Source organism: Aristolochia californica, unplaced genomic scaffold (assembly GCF_029961685.1).
Source record: "Aristolochia californica isolate CCGP_79_NKW_82.1479 unplaced genomic scaffold, dmAriCali1.0.hap1 SCAF_1, whole genome shotgun sequence".
NCBI classification, from domain to species: domain Eukaryota; kingdom Viridiplantae; phylum Streptophyta; class Magnoliopsida; order Piperales; family Aristolochiaceae; genus Aristolochia; species Aristolochia californica.
This window is the reverse complement of record NW_027181770.1, coordinates 46831439-46856106: the sequence shown is the minus strand read 5'-3', so window position 1 is coordinate 46856106 and position 24668 is coordinate 46831439. Positions and strand designations below refer to the sequence as shown.

General features: G+C 36.4%; 1 protein-coding gene across 3 annotated transcripts in view; it reads left to right on the top strand.

Annotated features, from left to right (window-relative positions):
- The first annotated feature begins 20602 nt into the window (after positions 1 to 20602).
- LOC137946570 (rab escort protein 1) overlaps positions 20603 to 24668 on the top strand; it is a 74219-nt gene continuing 70153 nt past the window's right edge. For all 3 annotated transcript variants that reach the window (XM_068792917.1, XM_068792919.1, XM_068792910.1), the window contains exon 1: positions 20603 to 21768. In XM_068792917.1, coding sequence (XP_068649018.1) covers positions 21056 to 21768 — 713 coding nt within the window. In that variant the 5' untranslated portion in view covers positions 20603 to 21055. The remainder of the gene's footprint in view (positions 21769 to 24668) is intronic.

Below are 24668 nucleotides of genomic sequence, written 5' to 3'. Positions count from 1 at the left end.
TTATTATAAATAGAGGTTCATGTACTCTGGTTACAATAAGTTAACGAAGTCAACGAAGTATTACAGTTTTCCATAAATTCAACATGGTATCAGAGTAGGTATTTGAGTTGACTTGGTCAACCCACAGAGATAATGATATCCTTTTCTCTAAACCCTAAACCCTAAGTCGAGGTTCGTAGTTATTTTTTTTCAGTCCCACATCCATAGATTGTTTTGCATTTTTCACCTCTACAATGAGATTTTCATATTGCAAATTATATATTGACGAAAATATAATTGAGTCTACTTTCAAAGGAAAAATGATTTTTTTTCTAATCGGAGTTATCTACAAAGATAAATCGATATTAATGAGTGAAGGTCAGATTGCAAAAGAGGTTTGAGTAGCACCAAAAAGATTCAACTTCTGAGGTATTTTATGCTATCAAGAATGAGACTTTAAATGGAGATATATATATATATATATATATATAACTTCTGAGGTATTTTATGCTATCAAGAATGAGACTTTAAATGGAGATATATATATCAAAAGTATCCTTAAGTCTATTCTCTTACACATTCTATCAATTTTCAATTTGATATATCAACAAAGAGAAATTTATATTTGAAGCAGGGAAGGTCAAATTGAAAAGAAGGTTCGAGTAGTAGTAGAAAGATTTAACTTTTGAGGTATTTTATGCTATAAAGAATGAGACTTTATATGGAGAATTATACATCAAAATAAATATTTGTAAATCTGTTTTCTTACCTATTCAACCAATTCTCTACCGAGTTGTTTATAAGAAGATAATTATCATGGAATAGTCAATGGTCATGCTAAAAAAAAGGAGCAGCACTACTTAGTTTGGCTAGATGATAGAGACTGAAATCTATCAGATTATTTATCATTTGATAATTATATTTTATGAAGATATCTTCAACTTGAAAGAAATTTATTTAATTCTAGTTTAATAAGGATAAAATTTCATCTCAATTTGATCTATATTTAAAGATATATTCACATTGGAAGAATCAAAGGACATGTTGGTATACTATTACATTGAAATATTCGAATTTAAGCTGATTATTTTGTGTCACTTTTTGAGATGATATATCACGAAAATATCTCACTTCTCCCTGGTTTGATGGCTTATTTATACATCTATATTATTTTGGCTTATTTTTACATCTATGATCTTTGGTTCAAGCTGGGATCACTGCCACTACATCCAAGCTTGAGAGGGAGAAGTAGAAAAAGTACAAGACAGAGGTATTTAATTCCATATGTTATGGATAGGTTTAAGTGACCAAAATATTCAAGAAATTGGGAGAACATATGATGATGCTTTTGCATCTAAGAAAAAATATTTAAGTTGGATTATGATTATTTCATGGGTCCTTCTACAAGGTTTATTATTTTGGTTCGTGTTATATGTGTTGGAACACGGTCGTGTTATATCTAGTTGCAATTATTATGCTTCTTTGGGGACAATATTATTGAAGAAGAGGTGGCATTGGTATCCTTTCTCATATCAACACTTTTTTGACCCCATAAAAAAATATCACAGTTGAGAAACCAAGACGGACCCTAAAAAAATAAATATCACAGTTGGGAAACCATGACGGTGGATACCCTGTCAAAAAATATCACAGTTGGGAAACCATGATAGTGGAACTTAATACCCAGTCAAAAAATATCATGGCTGGGAAACCATGGGAAACCATGATGGGCCCTATAAAAAAAATACCACGATTGGAAAACCATGACAGAGGATACCCTGTTAAAAAATATCACGATTGGGAAACCATGACGGAGGAACTTATTATTACACCTATGCTATACCACCCTGAATTGGCCAGCTAGGCGTCATGGAAGAGAGCACCAGCATGAAGGGAGTGTTGGAAGATGGGAGGACTGTCATTTTGTACAAAAAGATTCTAAACATCATTTGCAACAAACTGAGAGTTCGTGATGTTCTCTCACTCCAGCTTGTGGGGGAGTATTGGAAGATGGGCTCCAGCCCACACAACCAAGGAAGACCCACATATCTAAGAGTATTATAAGATAGCCCACACGACTAAGGAAAGAACAAAAGATGGGCTAAACTACATAATAAATAGGACACACCATGATTACCATGAGCTGACATCCTTATCACACAAGTTGGAAGATCAACTAGGACTCACAAAGATAACCATGAGCTAGCATCCTTATCTTATGGTCACGTTATAGAAGAGTTCTAGTTTGAGTTATGTTTGTCTTCTATTTATATTGCGTTATTTAATTATGCTAAGGCTTATCCTTAAGAGTTAGAGTTTGGGAGTAATTGGGACAAATGAAGTTTTATTGTAATTGGACTCTACTACGTTCCTGTATTATAAACAGAGGTTCATGTACTCTGATTATAAAAAGTTAATGAAGTCAATTAAGTATTTCTCTTTTCAATGAATTCAAAAAATCTATAAATAGAGCTTCAAATGAAGGGTTAGGACATCAAGTACATAACCTCTTCTTCCTCAAGTTTTCTACCAATGGGTCGTTTTTTTTTCCTTGAGCTAAATCCTTGGAATCTTGAAAATCAACACTTATGTCTTACCACTCATTGTTCTCTTTTACATCTATTTCTAACCTTCTTCTCTTCTTCTTCTTCCTTCCTTCTTTTTTCCTTCTCTACTCCATTACTACCTCAATCAAGTATGAAAGTCTAGAATCTAAATAAGACTACTTTATAAATTTAATGGACATATTAATATGAAATTTTTTGTGCATGTTTATTGAGTTGGTTCACTTAATGGCAAGAAACCTACCTCTTGCTATTGCACAATGTCATGTGGGAATTTGGTTAGCTGGAGGAGCAACAAATTAAGTGTAGTGGCAAGGTCAAGTGTTGAATCGAGTACCATATCATAGCTCATGCAGTAAGTGAATTATTGTGGCTTAAATCTCTGTTGTTTAAAACCGGTTTTCCTACAAATAGGTTCATACAACTTTATTGTGACGACCAAACAACCATTGATATTGCAATTAATTTTTTATTTCATGAATGCCACCAAATACAATGAGATTGATTGGCACTTTGTTTAAGATAAGTTACAAGTTGCTATTTTCTCTATACATTAAAAAATACCAACTAACAGATATATTAGCCTAGGCAATAGTACCTATCCTCTTGCCTTTATATACTCCAACCTCATAATATACAATGTTTTGAACTTGTTTGAAGGGGAATGTTGAACAAGGCGGAACTTTCAAATGTAATAGTATGTTATGGTCCTAGATCCCACAAGGTGATTCGCAGGGGAGAAGGAGGAGGAGAAGCAAATCAAGCTCGAAGGGGAGCTTGAAACCCTAGGTTCATTGAGGAGAACACCAATCCTAGGGTTTGCTGAGGAGAACGTCAATACTATGTTTTTGGTGAAATTAGACTAGTCCATTTCATTCCATATCATCCCTTAAATAGGGTTCATGTCCACAAGGTTCAAGAGAAAATAAATTTTTTACCCCTCCATGGTATTTAACTTGAAAATAAACTAAATGACTACATAACTGACTCAGTCAGAGTAATTGACTCAGTCGTGGTGTCTCCGCTGACTTGGCCCACTATTGGGTTCATAACATAGTACAACTTTTAATGTATTTATTCTTTCAGCTCCTTCTCATACATAGATGTATAAGGTAATATTTAAACCCGTTACAAATAAACATGATGAGATGCTTGTTCCAAAAATCAACAGGGGGAGTTCTTTCTCTCAAGTTGCCCTAATCTCAATTTTCTCTTGCCACTCGTTGCTCTGTTCTACTGCTACTTATTTTCTTCTCTTTTTCTCCTTCTTTTTTCCCTTCTCTCCTCTACTTCTACCTCACTCAAGTGTAGAACCCTAAAATCTAATAGAATACCACCTGGCTACACACAGACTTATGCCTCACACAAACAATAGCGCGACTTCTCAACCTTTATCATAAGAAATACAACAACTAATTACAAGGCAATAACTTAGATCCACAAAAGAATTTTATAGCAATTTATCCCCAGCCACACTAACTTCTCTCAATCAAATTGAGAAAGATAGTCTTTACACAAATCTTGACCAACTTTTCAAAGGTTACTTTCTTACACTTTAGCCCAATAGAAAAGACCTCAAAATTGGTGGACTTCACAATTCAAGCACAATAAATAGATACACCAATCCGAAGAATAAATTCTATGTGATAGCAACTCAACTAGTTTGGAATTAATATGCCAGTTTGGAATTCCTCCCATTTGAAATGGCAATCTACCTCAGTTTCTTTTTTCTCACACTAAAGACAGGATTTGAGGTGATATGTATTGTCCCATGAAAATCGCAATGTAGATTCATAGAGGCTTCTTTATAAAATCTCAGTTTAGAGAGAATGGATCTAATCCATAGAAGCTCACTAACTATGTGTGACATGGCCTTGTATTATGCTTTTGCACTAGACCTTAAAACTACATATTCTTTCTTGCTTCTCCATGTAACCAAGTTCCTCTAACCATTGTATAATATCCCAAAGTTGATTTTCTGTCATCCGGGGATCCTGCCCAATCTGCATCTAAGAACCCTTCTATGTTGAAGTGACTAAGGTTCTTATAAAGTAGCCCTCTTCCCAGGGGTTCTTTCAAATATCGCAATATTCTTTCTAGTGATTGTCAATGATTAAGTTGGGGTTTGTGCATGTATTGATTCATCACACTTACAGCATTTGATACATTTGGCCTTTGATTTTTTTTTTATATCCACATCTTCTCTATTGCCTGCAGATAATTTGTATTAGAATCCATAGGGTTTTTTGCTTGTCTACACCCTATCATTCATATCTCCGTCCGTAGATCAAGGACATGCTTCCTTTCAGATAGTATAATCCCATGTTTTGACAGTAGTACTTCAATACCCAAAAAGTATTTAAGTAGACCAATATTTTTGTCTTGAATTCTTAATGTTGAATTTAGGATCCCTTTTTTGAATATTCTGAGCAAGAGAAGGGAGAAACAAAAAGTAGAAAAGGGATGAAGAACTCTCGGGTAGTGAGAAGAGAAGAGGAAAAGAGAGATGTGACCAAACTAAGAGAGAGAGAGAATTACTCAAGAATGAATTGTGTAACTTGATTAATTCTGAATTAAAACACCTCTATTTATAGTAGAGGAAGTGATAGAGTCCTTATAAAATTAACCTTTTAACCTCCTAATTACATTCCAACTCTAAGTCTCTAAGATAAGTCTATCATGAAAAGATAACACAGTTTACTAGAGGTCTAATAAAAGTTGAAGTAGAACTCTTCTTCATTAACATGGACATAAGGGAGGAGGCCAGCTCCTGGCCTTATCCTTATGGGTCCCACATGATCTTCCAACCCATATTGATAAGATTGCCAGCTCATGGTATCTTTGTGGGTCCCACTTGATCTTCAAGTCTTCTAACTCATTTTAGATTGTGCTTCTTATCTTCTTCACTCGTGCTAGCTTGGGTAAGGACTCTTCTTGGCATCCCATGTCCTCATGGTGGGTCCCATCAACTCATGCACCATGGTGGGTCCCACATTGTAACACTCCCCCACAAGTTGGGGGTGCAAAAATATCGTAGATGTCGAGCTTGCTATAGATGGTAGGCATAATATCGTGAGTGACCAGCTTGGTGAGAAAATTTGCAACTTGACTTTGTGTTGATATATGCCTTAGAGATAAAAAAAACATGCTTGAAACTTTTCTTATATAAAATGGCAGTCCACTTCAATAAGCTTTGTTCTTTCATGGAAGACTGGATTTGATGTAACGTGTATTGTTGTTTGATTATCACAATATAGAGCCATCAGAGCGTCTTTGTAGAATCCATATTCAATGGGAAGAGATCTTATCCATAGGATTTTACTAATAGTGTGTGTCATGGCTCTGTATTCTGCTTCTGCACTAGATTGTGCTATTACATTTTGCTTCTTGCTTTACCATGTAACCAAATTGCCTCCAACTATCATGCAAAATCCTGAAGTAGATTTTCTGTCATTCGGGGATCTGGCCCAGTTTGCATCTGAGGATCCTTCGATGTTGAAGTGACCATGGTTTTTATAGAGAAACCCACTTCTTAGATCTCCTTTTAGATATCGTATTATCCTTTCAAGTTCTTGCCAATGAGTAAGTTCTGGCTTGTGCATGTATTTATTCACCACATTTACTGCATATGATATATTCAACCTTGTTACACACAGGTAAATAAGTCTTCCCACTAGTCATTGATATTTCCCAATATCTACATCTTCTCCAGTGCCTCCACAAAATTTTGTATTTGAGTCCACAGGAGTTTCTGCTAGTTTGCATCCCATCATTCTTGTCTCCTCTAGTAGATCAAGGGCATACTTCCTTTGAAATGGCACAATCTCATTTCTGGATTGTAATACTTTGATACCCAAAAACTATTTGTGTAGTCCAAGATCCTTTGTCTTCAATTCAGCACATATTTTTTCCTTAGTTTTCTAAAAGCCCTCGGAATCACAATCAGTTAAAATGATATCACCAACATATACTTCCTGAATTACCTTACCTCTCGGTGTGTTTTCAATAAATACTGAGTGATTTCCAGAGCAACTATAAAATTCGGTCAGTATGAGGGCTTAACTAAATTTTGCAAACCATGCCCGAGGGGACTACTTGAGACCATACAAGGATTTTTTTAGTCGACATACTGACTCTCCCTCAACCATATACCCGGGTGGTTGTTGCATATAAATTTATTATTAAATATCCCCATTCAGAAATTTATTTTTCACATCAAGTTGATATATCGGCCATGATGAATAGACCGCCAGAGATAATAATATATGTACCGAGTTCATTTTTGCCACTAGTGAGAAGGTTTCTTCATAATCAATACCATAACATCGAGTATAACCTTTAGCAACTAGTCAAGCCTTCAGTCGTGCTATTGACCCATCCGGATTATGTTTGAAAGTTATACCCACTGCAATCAACAAATTTTTTATCTAGGTGAAGAGGAACTAGTGACCATGTTTGATTTTCATTAAGTGCCTTCATTTCTTCATCCATTGCTACCTTCCACCCTGGATGTTGTAGAGCCTCCGGATAGGACTATGGAACAGATATGAAGGAAACATAAGAAATAAAATGACAACATAGAGGTGAGAGGCAATGATGAGACACAAAATTTTAAATGGGATGAGATGTAGAAAGTATAGTACATGATCAAGGTTCTTTCCGTGCAACAATAGGACGAGTATCATATTGAGGGCCAAAAAAAAACTAGGGATGAAGGACATACCCCATTGGGATAAGTTAACTCAGTAGGTGTGGTGTCGGCCACTCACTCTGGGGTTGAATAATATCTGTATCATGGGGCAACCCTGGTCAAGGGGAACCTAGTATTGAGGACAGACCAGGAGGAGCACTGTCAAAATAAAATGAGGAGTCTTCAAAAAATGTTACATCCCTGGACGCAAATAATCTTTGAAGAGTAGCACTATAACAAACATAACCCCTTTGTGTGTGAGAGTATCCCAAGAAGATCTTGTGTCTAGGAAATGAATTATGAACAAAGCATTGACATCCGAAGACTCTCAAAGGTAGTGAAAATGGATCATCATTTTGTAACAATCTAGAGTAAGGCGATTTATTACCAAGAACGGAAGATGGTAGACAATTAATAAGAAAGCAAGTCGCAAGGATTGCATGAGGCCAATAAAAGTAGGGAACTTTCATGGCATATAATAAACCTCGAACTACCTCAAGAGTATGACAATTTTTCGATTCGGCTACACCATTTTGTTGAGGAGTGTAGACACGTGATGTTTGATGGATAATGCCATTTTTTTTTACAAAAGGAGTATAGGTCTTTGAAAATGAATTATTTGGCATTATCAAACCGGGGTATTTTTATTTTTTGACCAAATTGTGTGAGCACCATAGCATGAAATGAGTTAAAAATCAATGGTATTTCAGAATGCTCCTTAAATACAAACAACCAAGTTGTGCGAGTGAAATCATCAATAAATGTAATAAAATATTTTGCTTGAAAAATGTTTGAGACACTCATGGGCCCCCAAACATTAGTACGAATTAAAGAAAATGGAGTAAGACTTTTGACTTCTGGACGAGGAGAGTATGTACTCCTTTGGTGTTTACTAATTTGACAAACCTCACAATGAAATTCTGACCTTACTTTATGAGTAGGAAACATATAATGAAGAGACTGTGTAGATGGATGTCCTAACCGATTGTTCCATTGCCTTGTCTGAAGTTCAGTGGTGGAAACCATATTCATTTTTGGCATGTCTAGGTAGTAAAGTCCCCCTTGTTCATGGCCTCCACCAATCACCTTCTTCGTTATAAAATCCTGAAATACACTTGAAGAAGGAGAGAAGGTAATAGACAAATTAAAGTATTTTGTCAACTGACTAACAAATAATAGATTCAAAGGGAAAGTAGGAACGAGTAAAATATCAGTGAGCGGAAGTGATGGTGTGACAATAAGTGGATCCTTTTCCTTGGACTTTGGTTTGAGCATCATCAGCTAAGGTAACAAACTTGTCTAAAAGACATGGAGATAGAGAATGTAAGAAATTTTTGTTACCATTAAGATGCTCGGAGGCTCCTGAGTCAATTATCCAGGATGAAGATGAGACAGATAGCATACCAGAAGCAGTAGTGGGAGCAGTTTTTGCTGATGAACTAGGAGAAGAACCCAACATAGTCTTCGTTTTCTGAAATAGCTCATACTCTTCATCAGTAAAAAATTTCTTTGCTGCTGATTTTGTGGGTTCTTCTTCTTTTGTATGACTTACAAAGGCTTGATTAGCCTTTTGTCAATCCTGACTGTCCATTGGCTTTATAGCATATTTATTTATAATGACCATATTATCCACAATAACTGAATGCCTTGTAATCCTTGTAATAGCATTGATCTACAGTGTGGCCAAATTTCTTACGATGAGTACATTCTTTCCCATCTACTCTGATAACATGTTGAATTTATGACCCCATGATTGAAACCTCGAGCAAGATGAGAGAGGGTGAAGATAAGGAGCAAAGAGAGAGAGAACTCGGGTAGAGAGGAGAGAAGAGAAAAGAGAGAAAAAGAGTTTAGGCTAGAAAGACATTCTTCATGAGTTGAGAAGTGGAAAGTTTCACTGACCTTATGTAATCAAAGTACGTGAACCCCTACTTATAATAGAGGAAAGTGGTAGAGTCCAATTACAATTCCACTACCCTTGTGCCAATTACACCCAAACTCTAATGCTTAAAGATAAGTCCTAGCATATTTAAATAACTCAACATTAATAGAAGTCTAACATAATTAAAACACCTTTAAACTGAAACTCTTCTGTGAGACCTGCTCCCATAATAATTTTGGCTCTGTAAGACTTCTTGTTGTGAGAGTCATGTAAGATTCATCATGCCACCTCACATTATCATGGTGGATCCAACCAACTCATGGGATGATGGTGGGTCCACCTTGAAACAGGTCATCCGAGAAGCGATACCCAAACTCGGTACCAGCAAAGCCAATAAAGAAATATATCTTAGATTTAGCATCAAGTTTACTTCTAATAGAAGAATCAAAAGAATTTAATAAAAAAAACCAAAAACTTTCTAGAAAGAAAGGTTTACCTCTTAGCCGCTCCATATCACTTCTGGTATTTTGCAATCCAATGGTGTTGAGGGACCTTTGTTAATCAAATAAGCAATGGTTCTTATAGCCTCAGACCATAACATCTTTGGCAATCTCGCTTGCAATCTTTGGCAATCTTATAGACTCAGACCCGAACATCTTCCAAAGTTTTATTCATCCTCTCTGCCACACCATTCTATTGAGGCTTTCCAGGAATGGTCTTCTTCATCTTGATTCCATTATTAGCACAGTACCAATTGAAATCATCATCTATGTTTTTTCCCTCATTATCTGACTTGAAATTTGTCTCATTATCATCCGTTGCTCTCCATCTCTTGAAGGTATCAAAGACATCAAAATTATTTTTCAGGAAATAAATCCATACCTTTCTGATTGCATCATCAATAAATGTCACATAGTAATTTGAATCACCAAGGTAGGTAACAGCTGAAGGCCCCCACACATCTATGTGAACCAACTCCAATTTTGTTGTCTTTTGCAATTTTCCTTCCTTTGAAAAACTAACATTTTTGTTCTTGCCAAAAATATAACCTTCACACAAACTGTTGGTTTTAGGTTTCAACCCAGGTAGATTCCCTTTTGGACCGAAGCACTTTCATTCCCTTCTCACTCATGTGACTGATTCTATAATACCACAAATAAGAATCAGTAACAACATCAACAACTACAACAGTGTCTCTAAAACTTGAAGTGATGTAAAGAGTTTCAGCTTTAACTTCTCATGCAACAACCATGGCTCCCTTAGTGAATTTCCAAGCAACTCCATTAAAAGACACATTATGACCTTCATCATCAAGCTGCTCTACTGAGATCAAATTACGCATCAATTTTGGTACATGTTTCACCTTGTGAATTTTCCACACTGCCTCGTTTGACATCCGCAAATTGACATTACCAAAATCGACAATATCATAAGGTTCTCCATCAGCAAGATACACCTTCTCATGACCTCTAGCAATATAATTCTCCATGATCTCACGATGTACAGTGGTGTGAAAAGAAACTCCTGAATTTAAGACCCAAGAGTCAATAGGGCTATCAACCGACAAAAGTAAAGCATCTTGTACCTCTTTTGTTATCGCATTTGCAGTATCAGTTTTATTTTTATCCTTCTTTGGTGCTTTGCAGTTTTTCTTTTTGTAACCCAACTTGCCACAATTCTACCATTCCACATTCCTTCTAAATTTGGACTTGTTTCTACCATTCATTGACTTCCCTCTACCATTGCCCTTACTGAAATTCCTCTCGAAGTTCCTGGGCCTAATATTGATACTTAGGCCAGAATTAGATGTCGATAATTCTCCGCAGTCCTTTCTACAAACTACCTTTACAAGAATGATATCCTGAACATCATTAGTTGTTGACCACAAACCTCATAGGCACCCAACAATTTGGCAAAGATGCCAAAAGAATTAAAGCATGAACCTCATCATCAAATTTAATTTGAACGGATGTCAATTGATTGACAATTGTGCTAAATTCATTCAAATGTGATACCACTAATGTATTTTCTGTCATCTTTAAATTGAAGAGTTTTTTTATGAGATGTACCTTATTATTTGCAGAAGGCTTCTAATACATGTCAGTTAGAATCTTCATCTTCCCCGCTGTGGTTTTCTCTGATGCCACGTTGTGAGCAATGTTCTTCGACAATGTTAACCGAAGTACTCCCAACACTTATATATCGAGAAGATTACATTCATCATCTTTTATACTTTCAGGTTTCATATCTAGAAGTAGTACGTACAATTTTTTACTGTACAGATAATCTTCGATCTGCATCCTCTAGAACGCAAAATCCATACCATCGAACTTGTTGATCCTCCACCACCAACTACTGGTCTCAATCACGAATCAAAACTCTGGCACCACTTATTAGGAATTAGAGAGCAATAATAGTAATCACAGAATAAGAAAAAACAAGCACGAAGAACGACAAGATTTATATAGGTTCACGTCAAGGTGAGACTAAGTCCTATCTACCACCACTCCAATAATCAACTATAAAGATGAAATAGTTTATAAGAGAAATCTTACATGTGTTTTCTCTAACCTCTCTTGGGCTACAACTCCTTCTTGGTGATGATAAAACCCTAAGAGTGGTTCCCCGCAATTATAAACAGAAAATTAGGGCAACCATGATACAAGAGTAAAATTTCCAAACTGCCCTTAATGAAACAATAGTTAATATATCATGGATCGGGCAGGGGCTTCGCCCCCACACACCCGAGAGGGGGGGCGGATGACAAATTTTCCACTAGGGTCGATATGCGTACCGACTCATCGTAGGTCATTAATTAGGCTCCACAACTTAACAGTCAAGAGAGAGAAATCTTGGGCAAAATTGACTTGAATACCTGAGTTCTCAATATTAAAAAGTTGAATTGTTGATTTCAAAAAGTATGTTTTTTCCTTTTCAAATCTTGACAAAATCTCAATTGAAAATCACAATAAAATGCATAATATTTACAAAAATTGAAGACCTATCTTGGACAATCAAAGCCTTCAATCTCATTCTTCAAATTCTTTAGAACGCGTCATTTAGACAATTGTGGACCGGTTGGACAATTTTCATTCGATGTATCTATCTTCTCTTTTGGGCACTTGGCTTTATTTTAACTTGTTATTCAAATGGATCACCAAACGAAAAGCTTCCAAAAGATTTCCTCTCTCTTGTCGTTCAGATGGACCTAGTCCATCTTGCTGTCTTTTTAAAATTATCTTTTGCTTTCTTCAAGGCATTTAGTTGGTTGGTTGATTTGGTACTTTGAACCTTTCTCTCTCATCTCGAGTTGGAAGGTGTTACAATGTGGGACCCACCATGGCTACATGAGCTGGTGGGACACATCATGAGGTCAAGAGATGTCAAGAAGGGTCCTCATACAAATTGGCTCGAGCTAGGACATAAGGAACATGAGCAGGAATTAAATAGAGGATTTGAAGATCAAGTGGGACCCATAAAGATACCACAAGCTGATATCTCTATCAACATGAACAGGAAGATTGTGTGGGGCCCACAAAGATAATACCACGAGCTGGTTTTCTGTCTTGATTCATGTGTTTTAAAGAAGAGTTAGAAGTTGAGTTAAATTAGTCTCTTAAATAGATAATGGAATCATATCATGATATGCTTATCTTAGAGAGTTCTAGTTGGAATGTAATTAGGAGTCCCAAGATTACTTGTACATGGACTATATCACCTCCTTAACTATAAATTAAGGTAATTGTAACTCAAAAATAAATCAAATAAGCCTCTTAGTTTCTCTTCTCTTGTGTGAAGCTCTCTCTCTCCAAACTTGTTTTATTTTTCCTTCTTCTCTCTCAACCACTGAGTCTTTCTTGTTTTTCTCCTTTTCTTGCTCTTTCCCCTTGCTTGAGCTATTATTCATGGGGTCCTAAATTCAACATGGTATCAGAGCTACCAATTTAGGATCCCCATATGCTCTTTGAAGGTATGATTAAAAGTTGTTCATAGAAGACTCCTTATGAAGCAAGATTGAAGCTCATGAGGTAAGTATATATTTAAGTTATTATTGATTTCATGCTACTGGTTTTTGGTATTGAGAGGTGGTTTAGAGAGGTCATTATGCATGTTTTCATTTTATGAGATTATGAAAATATATGCATCTCAGATTATCTTTGATTAGAAGAAATTATCAAAGAAGTTTTTTTTCAGTTGACACAATACTTTGACCGAGATCAGTGCATATTGATTTTTTTATAACTCTATTGGAACACAATTCCTGGATAAAGAGGGATGATGGTGAGCCTTTTATGAGTTGTTGTCCATTAAAATTAATTACTTAGATTTTATGCTAAGCATCTCCATTAACCGAGTCGGTTAAAGCCTTCCACTTAGTCATATTTTGATTACTTGATTAGAGAAATACTTTACAAATAGATTTGCCTACTATGGTTGAAGTGAATATGAGTCACAAGAGTGACATACTTAGAATCACCACTATACCCTTACGATCAAATTTTTTGAACTGATCCACATCGGTTCGTCGGTTTCTTATCGCAAAGGACCTAGTTGGTCATCTCACCAACCGTGGACCACATATTGATGAAGATGATATATTCTATACCAAATGGTTAAAGGAGGATACATTGGTTATTAGTTGGCTGATCAATAATATAGAATAACATGTCTCCAATAATGTCATTCACCTAGAGACGGCTTAACAAAATTGGGAGACATGCGCCAAGATGTATTCAAGCTCCGACAACGTACAAAGGCCATACGATGTTTTACAACAGATACTTACCACCAAACAAGGAAACAATATATATGAATATTTGGCCAACTTTCGAGGCTTTCTTCAAGAATGGAAGCTTGTCCGGCCAACCTCTCTAGGTATCTCTGTCCAAGATAAATAGAAAGAGGCTTTGATAATTGTCATATGCCTTGCTAACATTAAACAACATCTTGAAGTTGCTAAGACTCACCTTCTTAGCTCTTCCACGATTTTCATTTTTGATGATGTATGTGTTACACTTCTCCGTATTCCAAACGCGTCCCCCTCTACTACTAAAATACCATCCGCTATGTACTTTGGACATACAGGAACACCATCTGACCAAGGCCGAGGCCAAGGCAGATTTTATAGAGGAGGAAGATGAAGAGGTGGATGGATTGGTTTTAACAAAATAGATGGGAAAAAATGCATGCATTATAAGGGATATGGCCGCACTAGAGACCCATGCTTTCACCTGATGGAATGCTCTATATGTGGTAGATTGGGCCACTCTCAAGAAAGATGTTATAAGGCTAATGAGAATAAGGCTAACCAAGTCTTAGTAAGTGATACAAAATTGGAGCAGTATACCACAAAAACTGCAAAACATACATTTAATGATGAAGACTATGAACTATTCAAGAAAATGAAGACCATAATGGGGTCCTCCCCAAGTACTTCTTCACCGACCGTTGCCACCACCGCTTCAAGTATGCTTTCTGCCACCTCTTCATCCTAGATAATTGACTCAAGAGTCTTCGAGCATCTTATAGGTAATAGACACTTACTATACTCAATTTCTCCATATATTTCACATATATTTGTTACCATTATTGACGGTTCACAATCCACTTCTGTTACACCACCACTTCTGCTCATTGTTATCATTTTCGTTCCCACTTTCCCTTTGAATCTTTTATCGGTTAGTAAGATCACCAAATATTTTAATTGCTCTATCACTTTCTCACCCACTTCATGTGTGTTTCAGGATCTTACAACGAAGTGGGTGATTGGAGGAGGCTGTGAACAGGGGGGCTCTACTACCTGGATGTGCCACAAATTAATACTGCATTGAGTTGTGACATTGAAACGAGGTTATGACACAACCGGTTGGGACATCCGTCCACCCAAAAGCGAGGTCCGACCTTCATTGTGAATCATGTCAAATGAGTAAACATCAGAGGTCTACATACTCACCTCGTCCAAAAATTAAAAGTATCTCTCCTTTTTCGTTAATTCATATGCCTACACCCCTCAACAAAATGGTGTAGCCGAATGGAAGAACCGTCATATTCTTGAGGTAGCTCGCGAATTACTATATGCCATGAAATTTTCATCCTTTTATTGGCCACATGAAGTCCTTACCGCATGTTTTCTTATAAACCCGTTACCTTCTTCCGTTCTTGGAAAAAAATCTCCCTGCTCTCGATTATTACCTGATGATGATCCTTTCTCACTACCCTTGTGTTATGCACACAATAACATTATTAATTTATTTAGAGTCTAATTAATTGTTTTTCTTTAATTTACTTTATTTATTTTCAGTTAAAGAATTAATAGGCCACATTGGCATTTTTGTAATATTTTATCTTGAACTTTGTAAGGGCGAACCCTATTTATGGGGTAAGAGTAATGAGAAAAAGCAAGGATTGATTTAGGTTAAACAAGAGTTTCGAGTTCTCCTCAACAAACTCAGGGGAGTGCGTTCTCCTCAAAGAACCTAGGGTTTTCAAGCTTTCCTTCGACTTGATTTTCTTCTCTTCTCTCTTCCTCCCTACAAATCACTGTGTCAGATCCAAGACCGTAACAACTGGTATCAGAGCAGGAACACAATGATGGATTCTTCAACCCAAGAGAAAATATCTCGAGTATGAAAATCAGACGGCGAGGACTCAGAAATTCAATATCCCGAATCTGGAAATCAGATGATGGGGACAGATAAATTTCGAAATCGGAGGGATATTCAGCACAACTCTCATGGGAAAGTCCTAATATGGGTTTGTCATCAACCCCCTTCTCATGGGAAGTAAAACGTCTCCCAGGAACAGGAGGCAAAAAAAATCCGAGAGACCACTATCTCTGAAAATTTCTAAGTGGCAAAGCCCCAAAGGGCTAATATTCCATCAAAAAACAGTGGAGGCTCCGTCGGCTCCATCAAAGAAAATTCTGGTGGGCTTCGGCTTTAGGATGACACTTCACACTATCAATCTCACTCACGATCTTGGCAGCACTGTGGGAACCCTTCTTCAACAAAATTTGGGGTAAGCCTCAGAGACGAATTTCTCCAAGTTTCGTCTTCTCTTTTCTCAAATCACTCTGATGTTTTACAAAATACCTCTCCAATGGCGTTGGGACTACTCCGTGAAGCAGAGAAACATAGCCAAATTTACGGAATTCCGATTTTTTAGAGTGAAATGCAAGATGGGAATTTTTTGGGGATTCTAGGAATGGTAGAAAACATTTTATGGGTGATGTTTTATTTTTTTGTTGATGAGAACAGCAGCAGTGTGGCTATTCATTGTCAATTTGAAATCGTTGTGCTTAATTTTGTTGGTCCCATGTATGCTGCTTAGCCAGTGTTTGTAAAAATTCCTTAACCAGGTGTGGATTCTGGAAACAAGAGGGTAGCCAATGGGAGACATAATGTTGAGACTGTTAGAATGATCCGACTGATGAAATTTCAAATTTCTACTGCTGTTGCAAACTTGGGTTAGAGAGGAGAGACACTTCCAGTTTTTAAATTTGCTTATGTTGTGACAGTGCAGAACGTGGCACCACAGCAGAAAATACAAATTGAAAAAAAATGCAGATGAGTACCACTTGGCATATTCTAACTTTGAACAAATGAGAGAAGACTTGAATGTATTTGTGCAAGGTGGGAACATCGATGATGCTAGTGGTGTATTTAATGAATTACCTGCCATTGATTTAGTCTCAAATGAAATCTTATGTGGCGGAGGGGTTGTCTTTGGTAAAGAAGGTTTTAATACAATTGATTTTGAGAAATTGTTGGCAGATAGGGAGACTCTCAATGATGAAGGTTCTCTTGGCTATAATTTGAATGTAAAGCTGTGGGGAATGAATTTTATGATAGTTGAGGGGAAAAAAATTAAAATGGAGTTTGGACAAAGTATAAGTGCTGCAGTTTTGCGTTGGCATATTAATTTTGCGTCTGATCCATGGCCATCAAATTCCAAGTGGTGCAATAGACCTAGAAAACAAAAATATGCTGAGAGCAGCCCCTAGAGAGCGACTTGCTGCAATAATGCTACTGGTTTTCCAGCCCATGTTGGCATGCGGGTTTGTAGGATGCGAGCATTCTATGCTTGTTTTCTAGAAACGGTGCCCATCAAAACTACGAAACAATATTGTTCTTCTCGCCTTAAGGTTGTTACCACTGCTGCTACAACTATACAAGCTGGCTACGATGATATAGGAGTAGGAGCAGGATTAGATGCGATGACCGCATATCCTATGGCGTGGGAAGGCTCATTCCTCCCTAAGATAAGGAATTTCCAGCAAGCTCCAGATTTTCTTCCTCTGGGTATTATTTCTGAATATGTTCTTCATTGAATTGGTGTCACCAGGCAGGAGCAACACCACTCTGTTGTTCTCTCCCATAAGCAAGTTGTTGCTCAACTACATTAGTGGCTACAAAGATCTTTGACACTAAAAATCAGGAGGAGAAAGATCTAATGGGTTTACCTTGTTATATTGAGCTCTCTTGCTTGGTCGAATGGTGCCGCAAGTTCGTTCAAATAGTAGGATTTTCTGGCATGATTTGCTTGCTTCCCCTTTTGTATGGACCATTTGGGTAGTCCTTGATTGCTCAAACAAATATATTATAAAAAAAAGGATTTGCTAGTTTGGGCAGTTTCCTTGTTGACATTATATGACCTTCTCTCCCAAAGGATTTTGTGTTAGGGACCGAAATCTCCATGGAGGATCTGTGACAACTTGGGGTGGCATTGAACTGAGCCGGTTCATGAGTAGCTCAAGCTTTGCTTGGTTCTGGCTTGATTCGACTTGATTTTTCAGATTAGGCTCGTTTTAGTTATCGAGCCGAACTCGACTGAACCATGGTTCTGTTCAAAAGCTTGCGAGTCGGCTTATTAACTTAACGAGGCCTAGGAGGCAGGAGCGGGACAGGATGTCTTCGAGTTTCAACTCGTAGAGTAAAACTCATCACTGATTCACCCCATCCAAGTGAGTACGTTTTGCCATTTTCTATTTAGATTTTTATAAGCCCTCCTCTCATGCGATTTCCTTCTCTTTACCTATGTGGGACTAATAAGCCTCTAGTGAAGAAGGGAAAAAAAGGAAAAAGAATGGGATAAAGAAAATATAAGGGAAGAAAAAAAGGAAAAATGGGAGAATAAGGAAAAAAAGGAAAATGAAAAAAAAGGAGGAGAGGGAAAAAGGAAAATAAAAATAAATAAGAGTTGAAGGACAAAAGGAAAAAGGAAACAAATAGCAAGAAGAGGAGAAGAGTGAAGGAAAAAATTAAAAATTTAAACATATATTAAAAAATTAAATGAATTAAATTTATAATTAAATTTCAAATGAGGAAATAAATATAAACTATTTTATAAAAATATAAAGAAAAAATAAGGGAAGAAAAAAAGGAAAAAATGGGAGAATAAAGAAAAAAGGAAAATGAAAAAAAAGGAGGGGAGGGAAAAAGGAAAAGAAAAATAAATATGAGTTGAAAGACAAAAGGAAAAGGAAACAAAAAGTAGGAAGAGAAGAAGTTTGAAGGAAAAAATAAAAAAATAAAAAATTTTAAATTTTAAAATGAATTAAATTTATAATTAAATAGAAAAAAAAGGAAAATAAATTTAAACTATTTTATAAAAAATATTAAGAAAAAATAAGGGAAAAAAGGAAAAATGGGAGAATAATAAAAAAGGAAAATAAAAAAAATGGAGGAGAGGGAAAAAGGGAAAGAAAAATAAATAAGCGTCGAAGGACAAAAGAAAAAGGAAAAAATAGCAAGAAGAGGAGAAGAACAAAGGAAAAAATTAAAATATATATTTAAAATTTTTAAAAGAATTAAAATTATAATTAAAGTGAAAAATGAGGAAAATAAATATAAATTTTTTTATAAAAAGATATTTTTATATATGAGAAATGTCTTGTTTATATTTTCTTGTACAATTGAGCCATGTACTTAAATCATTGTACTTAAATCTTGTTCTCAGTTTGAAAATTTCTCTTGTTCATAATTTAGAGCGTATTTCAAGTCTTTATGAGGGCCGAAAGGTCGAAACCAGACAAAAGTAGGGAGGAGTATGTAAAGGAGATGAACTTGATGCTATTAATTGAGACTCAATTATTAATATGGACTGTAAAGTAAATAAGACTCATCCAGAATACCCATTCAATTTAATTGACCCATCACAATGATAAATTTCATGACATACAAAATAATTTGTAGTAATGGTAATAAAAATTTATTAAAAATGAAGCCATATTAGTGGTTTTTTCAAGAAATATTGAAAATAAATTTTTAGTAGAAATATGTTTCCAAAGACTATTAGTGCCTCATGTTTTTTGGAAATATTTTTCTAATTGGAAATTCTTATTAAAAATTATATAATTTTCTATGTAAGATTTTCCTTCCAAGATGGGCTAGAAAACAATATAGATAATTTTTGAATAAGTATTTGATGTTGTATTACTTTTAGCATGAAGAAATTTTTATTGCATTTTGTGTTTGACATTTTATTCGATTAAATTTTTTATCAATAAGTATAGTAATCTATTAGATTGATTATTAATTTTTATTTATTTCCCTATAAGAGGCAATAAGAGGTCCTTTAACTTTCCTATGAAATATTTAAAATTTTTATTTATAATTTTCCAGCAAGTCACTAATAGGATTTTATTTAAAGATTTTTTTGAAAATATGTATCCTAGGATAAATATTTCTAGTTTTGCCTTGAATATAAATTTTCAATCAAGGCCACTAAGGAGGCCATAGTAAATTTATGGCCAGATTCAGAAATTATAAAAAAAGGTAGACAATATTTGGGGTAAAAAATATTAATATTGGTGCGATCTAATCCATTATCGAGATTCGATCCGGAACCTCGCATATGATTCTTTTTTTTTAAATATATGCATAATTTTATATATAATTTATTTGACATGTATTTTATGTAGGGTATTCAATGTAGGTTGAACCTGAAACTCAGCTCGAGCTCAAGCTTGAACTAAGTTAAAATTGTTAGGCTCGAGTTCGATCTTGATTACAATTTTAGGCTCGAGGCTAGGCTTGGCTCGAACTCGAGTTCAAAATATTTATATCAAGATTAACTTGATTCGATACCACCTCTATTGACAACCCCTCTATCCGTCTATACATAAAGGTGAAAAAGGGGGAAAAATTAGACTTCTCTTTTCTTCTATACAAAAAGCAAATATACATGTCCCTAGGATGAAGATACCAGGAGTAAAATTTTGTGCCCAAACTTAGGAAATAGATTTAAGTATTATGGATTAGAAAGATGTGATCAAAAGTCTTAGAAGCTAAATAATTTTAGTAGTTGGAATAATCCGCAACAGGATAGATAAATTTCACTATACTATTTTCTTTCTTGTGGGAGTTTTTGTCTTTTGTTTACAGAAAAGGATAAAAAATATTTTTTATAAAATTTTAAGTGATCTAGATAAATGTGGTAAAAAAGAGGCGAAGAACAGGACCTAAGACTATTCGCGATCCCTCACGCTCGACCATCTTCCACGCCGAAGATCGGCATCGCCGTCAGCCATTTGAACGCCCCCGCCGTCCTTGCTTATTCGCGTGGTGCGACAGCTTAATTTGGAAAGGCATTTTCTCTTTAACAGGTTTGGTAGTGTTAGACTACCTTGATATTGGACCGAGTGATTGCAGAAAATAAAAAGATCTTTGAGTACACAGCTATAAGAGTATAAAGCTGCGGGCTGCCGTCAAAGCCATCACAATTTAGTTGGAGTCTGCTGTTGCTTTGAGAGTTGGTCGATTGTGCAACAACTGAAGCTACTAAAGTCTGCTGGTGAAGAACTAACAGAACTATTCCTTCATCTGCAAACTGTATTTATGAAAACTTAGAGCCATCGTTCGACAACTATAGGAGACAAAAACATTAGGTGAATAAGCATTATTGCTCATACCCGTAATTTTTTTTGGGAAAAGCGGTAGAATGGAAGAACCCATTTGTCAACCGCTGATTGAACCCTCCTTCTATGACCTAGTTGTTGTTGGAACCGGCCTCCCAGAGTCTATTCTTGCTGCTGGCGCCTCTGCTATTGGAAAATCTGTCCTCCACCTTGATCCTAATGGATTCTACGGATCTCACTTCTCTTCGCTCTCTTTGCACCCTTTCATCCAATTTCTCGAAACTCAGCAGAATATTCCTTCGCAGTTGCCCGAGCATCCCACTGTAATTGCCACCTCCTCCCCATCTGATGATTATTCCTCTTTTAGCATAAAATCTCGTCGTCTCTATTCAGAAATTGAGATCTGTACTTTTGCTCCTGAGGCTCTAGAACCTTCGAGGAGCTTTTCCCTTGACCTCTCCGGGCCAAGGGTGTTGCTTTGTGCAGATCCTATGGTTGATCTGATGCTTAAATCTGGAGCCAGCCATCACATTGAGTTTAAGAGCATCGATGGGAATTTTATATATATAGATGGGAGGTTGTCTCCCGTACCAGATTCTAGAGAAGCAATTTTTAAAGATCGAAATCTTGGATTAACAGAGAAGAGCCAGCTGATGAGGTTTTTCAAGCTAGTTCATGAACATTTTTCATCCAGTGAGGGTGATGGCCAGGAAGGGAGGAGGATTTCTGAGGACGATTTGGAGAGCCCATTCTACAAATTTTTGAGGAAGCAACGACTGCCAGCAAAGATAAAATCGTACATACCACTTCACCTTACTCTTTCTGTTTGCAAGATATTTTTTTTATATTTTTTGCATCAATTATCTGTTCCAGTGAATGCATGTATTTTGTGGTAACTTGCAAAATCTTTAATGACTATTTGCCACTAATTTAGTTTACACTACCGACGGTTTTTCTGCTTCACTTATTATTTTGCAGATGGTATTTAACCTTATTGCTTTCTTTGCATATTAGTAAAAAATAAGATTAGATTTTTTATAATATTCTTTTGGACATTATATGTTAATATCAAGCAAATAATGAAGTTCGATAGAGTTGCAGGGAGATTAACGTACATCTTGCAGCACACAGCCTCTTTTGTCCTGAAGGGCTTTCACTTGTAGTGGAAAGCATCCTTATGAATTTATTGTTAATTCTGATGTTAACGTGAGAATCAATCCCATGGTGGGAGCAATTTGGACTTAGCCATGGTGTAGTATGCGTCCAATTCTTGTCAACTTGGGCATAATATGCTAGTTTTTGGTAGTCTGACTAATTGTTTTCTGTTTTCTTTATGTCTTTGGCATTCATTAGTGGAGTCATATACTGTTGATTCTGCCAGAAATAAGAATACTCAATTATTCTTGACCTCTGGACCATAATTTTATAACTGGAGGAATTTGGTGAATTATCCATCTAAATTAGTTTGTCTCTAAATGTATGATATCAAAACCTCAATAATTCATGTGGTGAGCTTGGAAGTTTTTTCCTGGTAATGAGCATCAGCTTGATGCAATTTGCTGTGAAGACCTCTATGCACAAACATATGAAAGACGATCCCAATTTCTTTCCATTTTTTTTCAAATTAGCGAAGTGCTTTTATTGATAAAGCTGAAAAAATTTAGAGCACATAGAGTACAACATAAGGTACAATCCAGCCAAAGGCCAAGCTAGAAAGGGACAGAAGGCCTTGAGGCTAGGGTGGCTTTGGCATGGCGATCAGCAACAGAGTTTGCTGATTTGGGCACTTTGACCCAGGTAATACACCACTCCAAAGAGAGGTCTGCAATTTCGTCAATAACCTGCTTGAAGTGCCGAAGGGCCGGTGAATTTTTGTTGCCCCAGCCAATGACTAGGGCTGAGTCGTCCCCCACAAAAAAGAGGCCCATTCAAACTTTGCTTAAATCGCCTGAGGCCTCTAATAGGGCCCTTGATTCTGCTTTATTTGAGCTGCATATTCCACCTGGTCTGGAGAAGACTAGAAAGGGTGCTGTTTCTGAAAATTCCACCCAAACCAGCAGGTCTGGGTTACCGAAAGGGGAGCCATCGAGTTTAATTTGATCAAATCTGGGGGTGGAGGTTGCCATTCGACCATCGTCGCAGGTTTGTGAGTGATGAACTACATCGCCTTACTCCAGAATTTTCTTATGACTAATGAGGGGTGAAAATATGTGATTTGTGGAGAAATAGAAGAGGAAAAAGAGTTCTGGAAGAGGGTCAGCTTTGCTGCCTTGGAAACCGAGCCATAAAGGCCCTCCTTGCTTCTTTATAATCAGGGTTTAAGTAAAAAATTTCAAAAAGGACAAAAATGCCCTTCAATACTCAAAATTACATATCTCCTAATGAATGAAAATTTAACTAGAGATAAAATAAGACATTCTCTATCTAATAGCCATAATATAAGAGAAAAATGTTATATGAAAAGTATAGGAAATGATCAAAATACCCCTGAATTTGTATTTTTACACTCTCCCTCAAGCTGGAGAGTAGATATCAAACAATTCCAGCTCGTCAATAAAGGATACATGTTCACGTCTCCCCAAAGGCTTGGTAAATATATCTCCCAATTGGTCTAAAGACTTTACATTAGGAGTTACCCCCTTTCCCTGCATAACTATATCTCTAATGAAGTTGTAGTCAACCTCTATATGTTTCGTTCTCTCATGGAATACAGGGTTGCTGGCAATAAAAATGGCAGCCTGGTTATCACAATTCATAACCATAGGGTTTTGTAAAACCAAACTCAAGAAGCAAATACTTAATCCACTTAAGCTCACTAACTATATGAGCTATTGCTCGATACTTGGCCTCTACATTAGACCTAACCACAACTGTTTGTTTCTTACTTTTCTAGCTTACCAGGTTGCCTCCAACAAAACAATAGTAGCCTGATGTAGAACGTCTATCCATCTTACACCAGAATAAATTGACATCAGAATACCCAAGTACATCAACTTGCCCATTCTGAGTATACAGAAGACCTTTTTCTGGTGCACCCTTCAAGTACTTCAAAATCCTCTGAGCAACTTCTAAATTGAGGATTTTCCATGAACTGGCTCACAATTCCCACAACAAAGGAGATATCCAGCCTATTAACTGTAGTATAGATCAGTTTACCTACTAACCATCAGTACTGAGTTTTATCCTTGACTGTAGGACTGTGGGTGTCATGTGGATTACGATTAACTTCCATGGGGGTGTCTATAGGTTTAGTACCTAATAAACCATACTCCTGTAACATATTCAATATATATTTTCTCTGAGAAAGAATAATACCTCGCTTACTATGAGCGACTTCAAAGTCAAGAAAGTACTTGAGAGAGCCCAAATCCTTTGTCTAAAAATGTGTGGGCAGATATTGTTTAACTTCTGTAATACCATAAAAATCATCATCAGATAACACATTGTCATCTACATAGACAACCAAAATCACCATACCAATTTTCCTTTTAAGTAGGAACATAGAATGATCACAATGGCTCCTAAAGAACCCAAACTGGAGTACCACATCACTAAACTTTTCAAACCAGGCCCGTGGACTCTGTTTAAGTCCATAAATAGTCTTCTGCAGTTTACACACCTGTCCTGTTTCCCCCTGAGCAACATACCCAAGATGTTGCTCCATATACACTTCCTCATGTAGATCACCATGTAGAA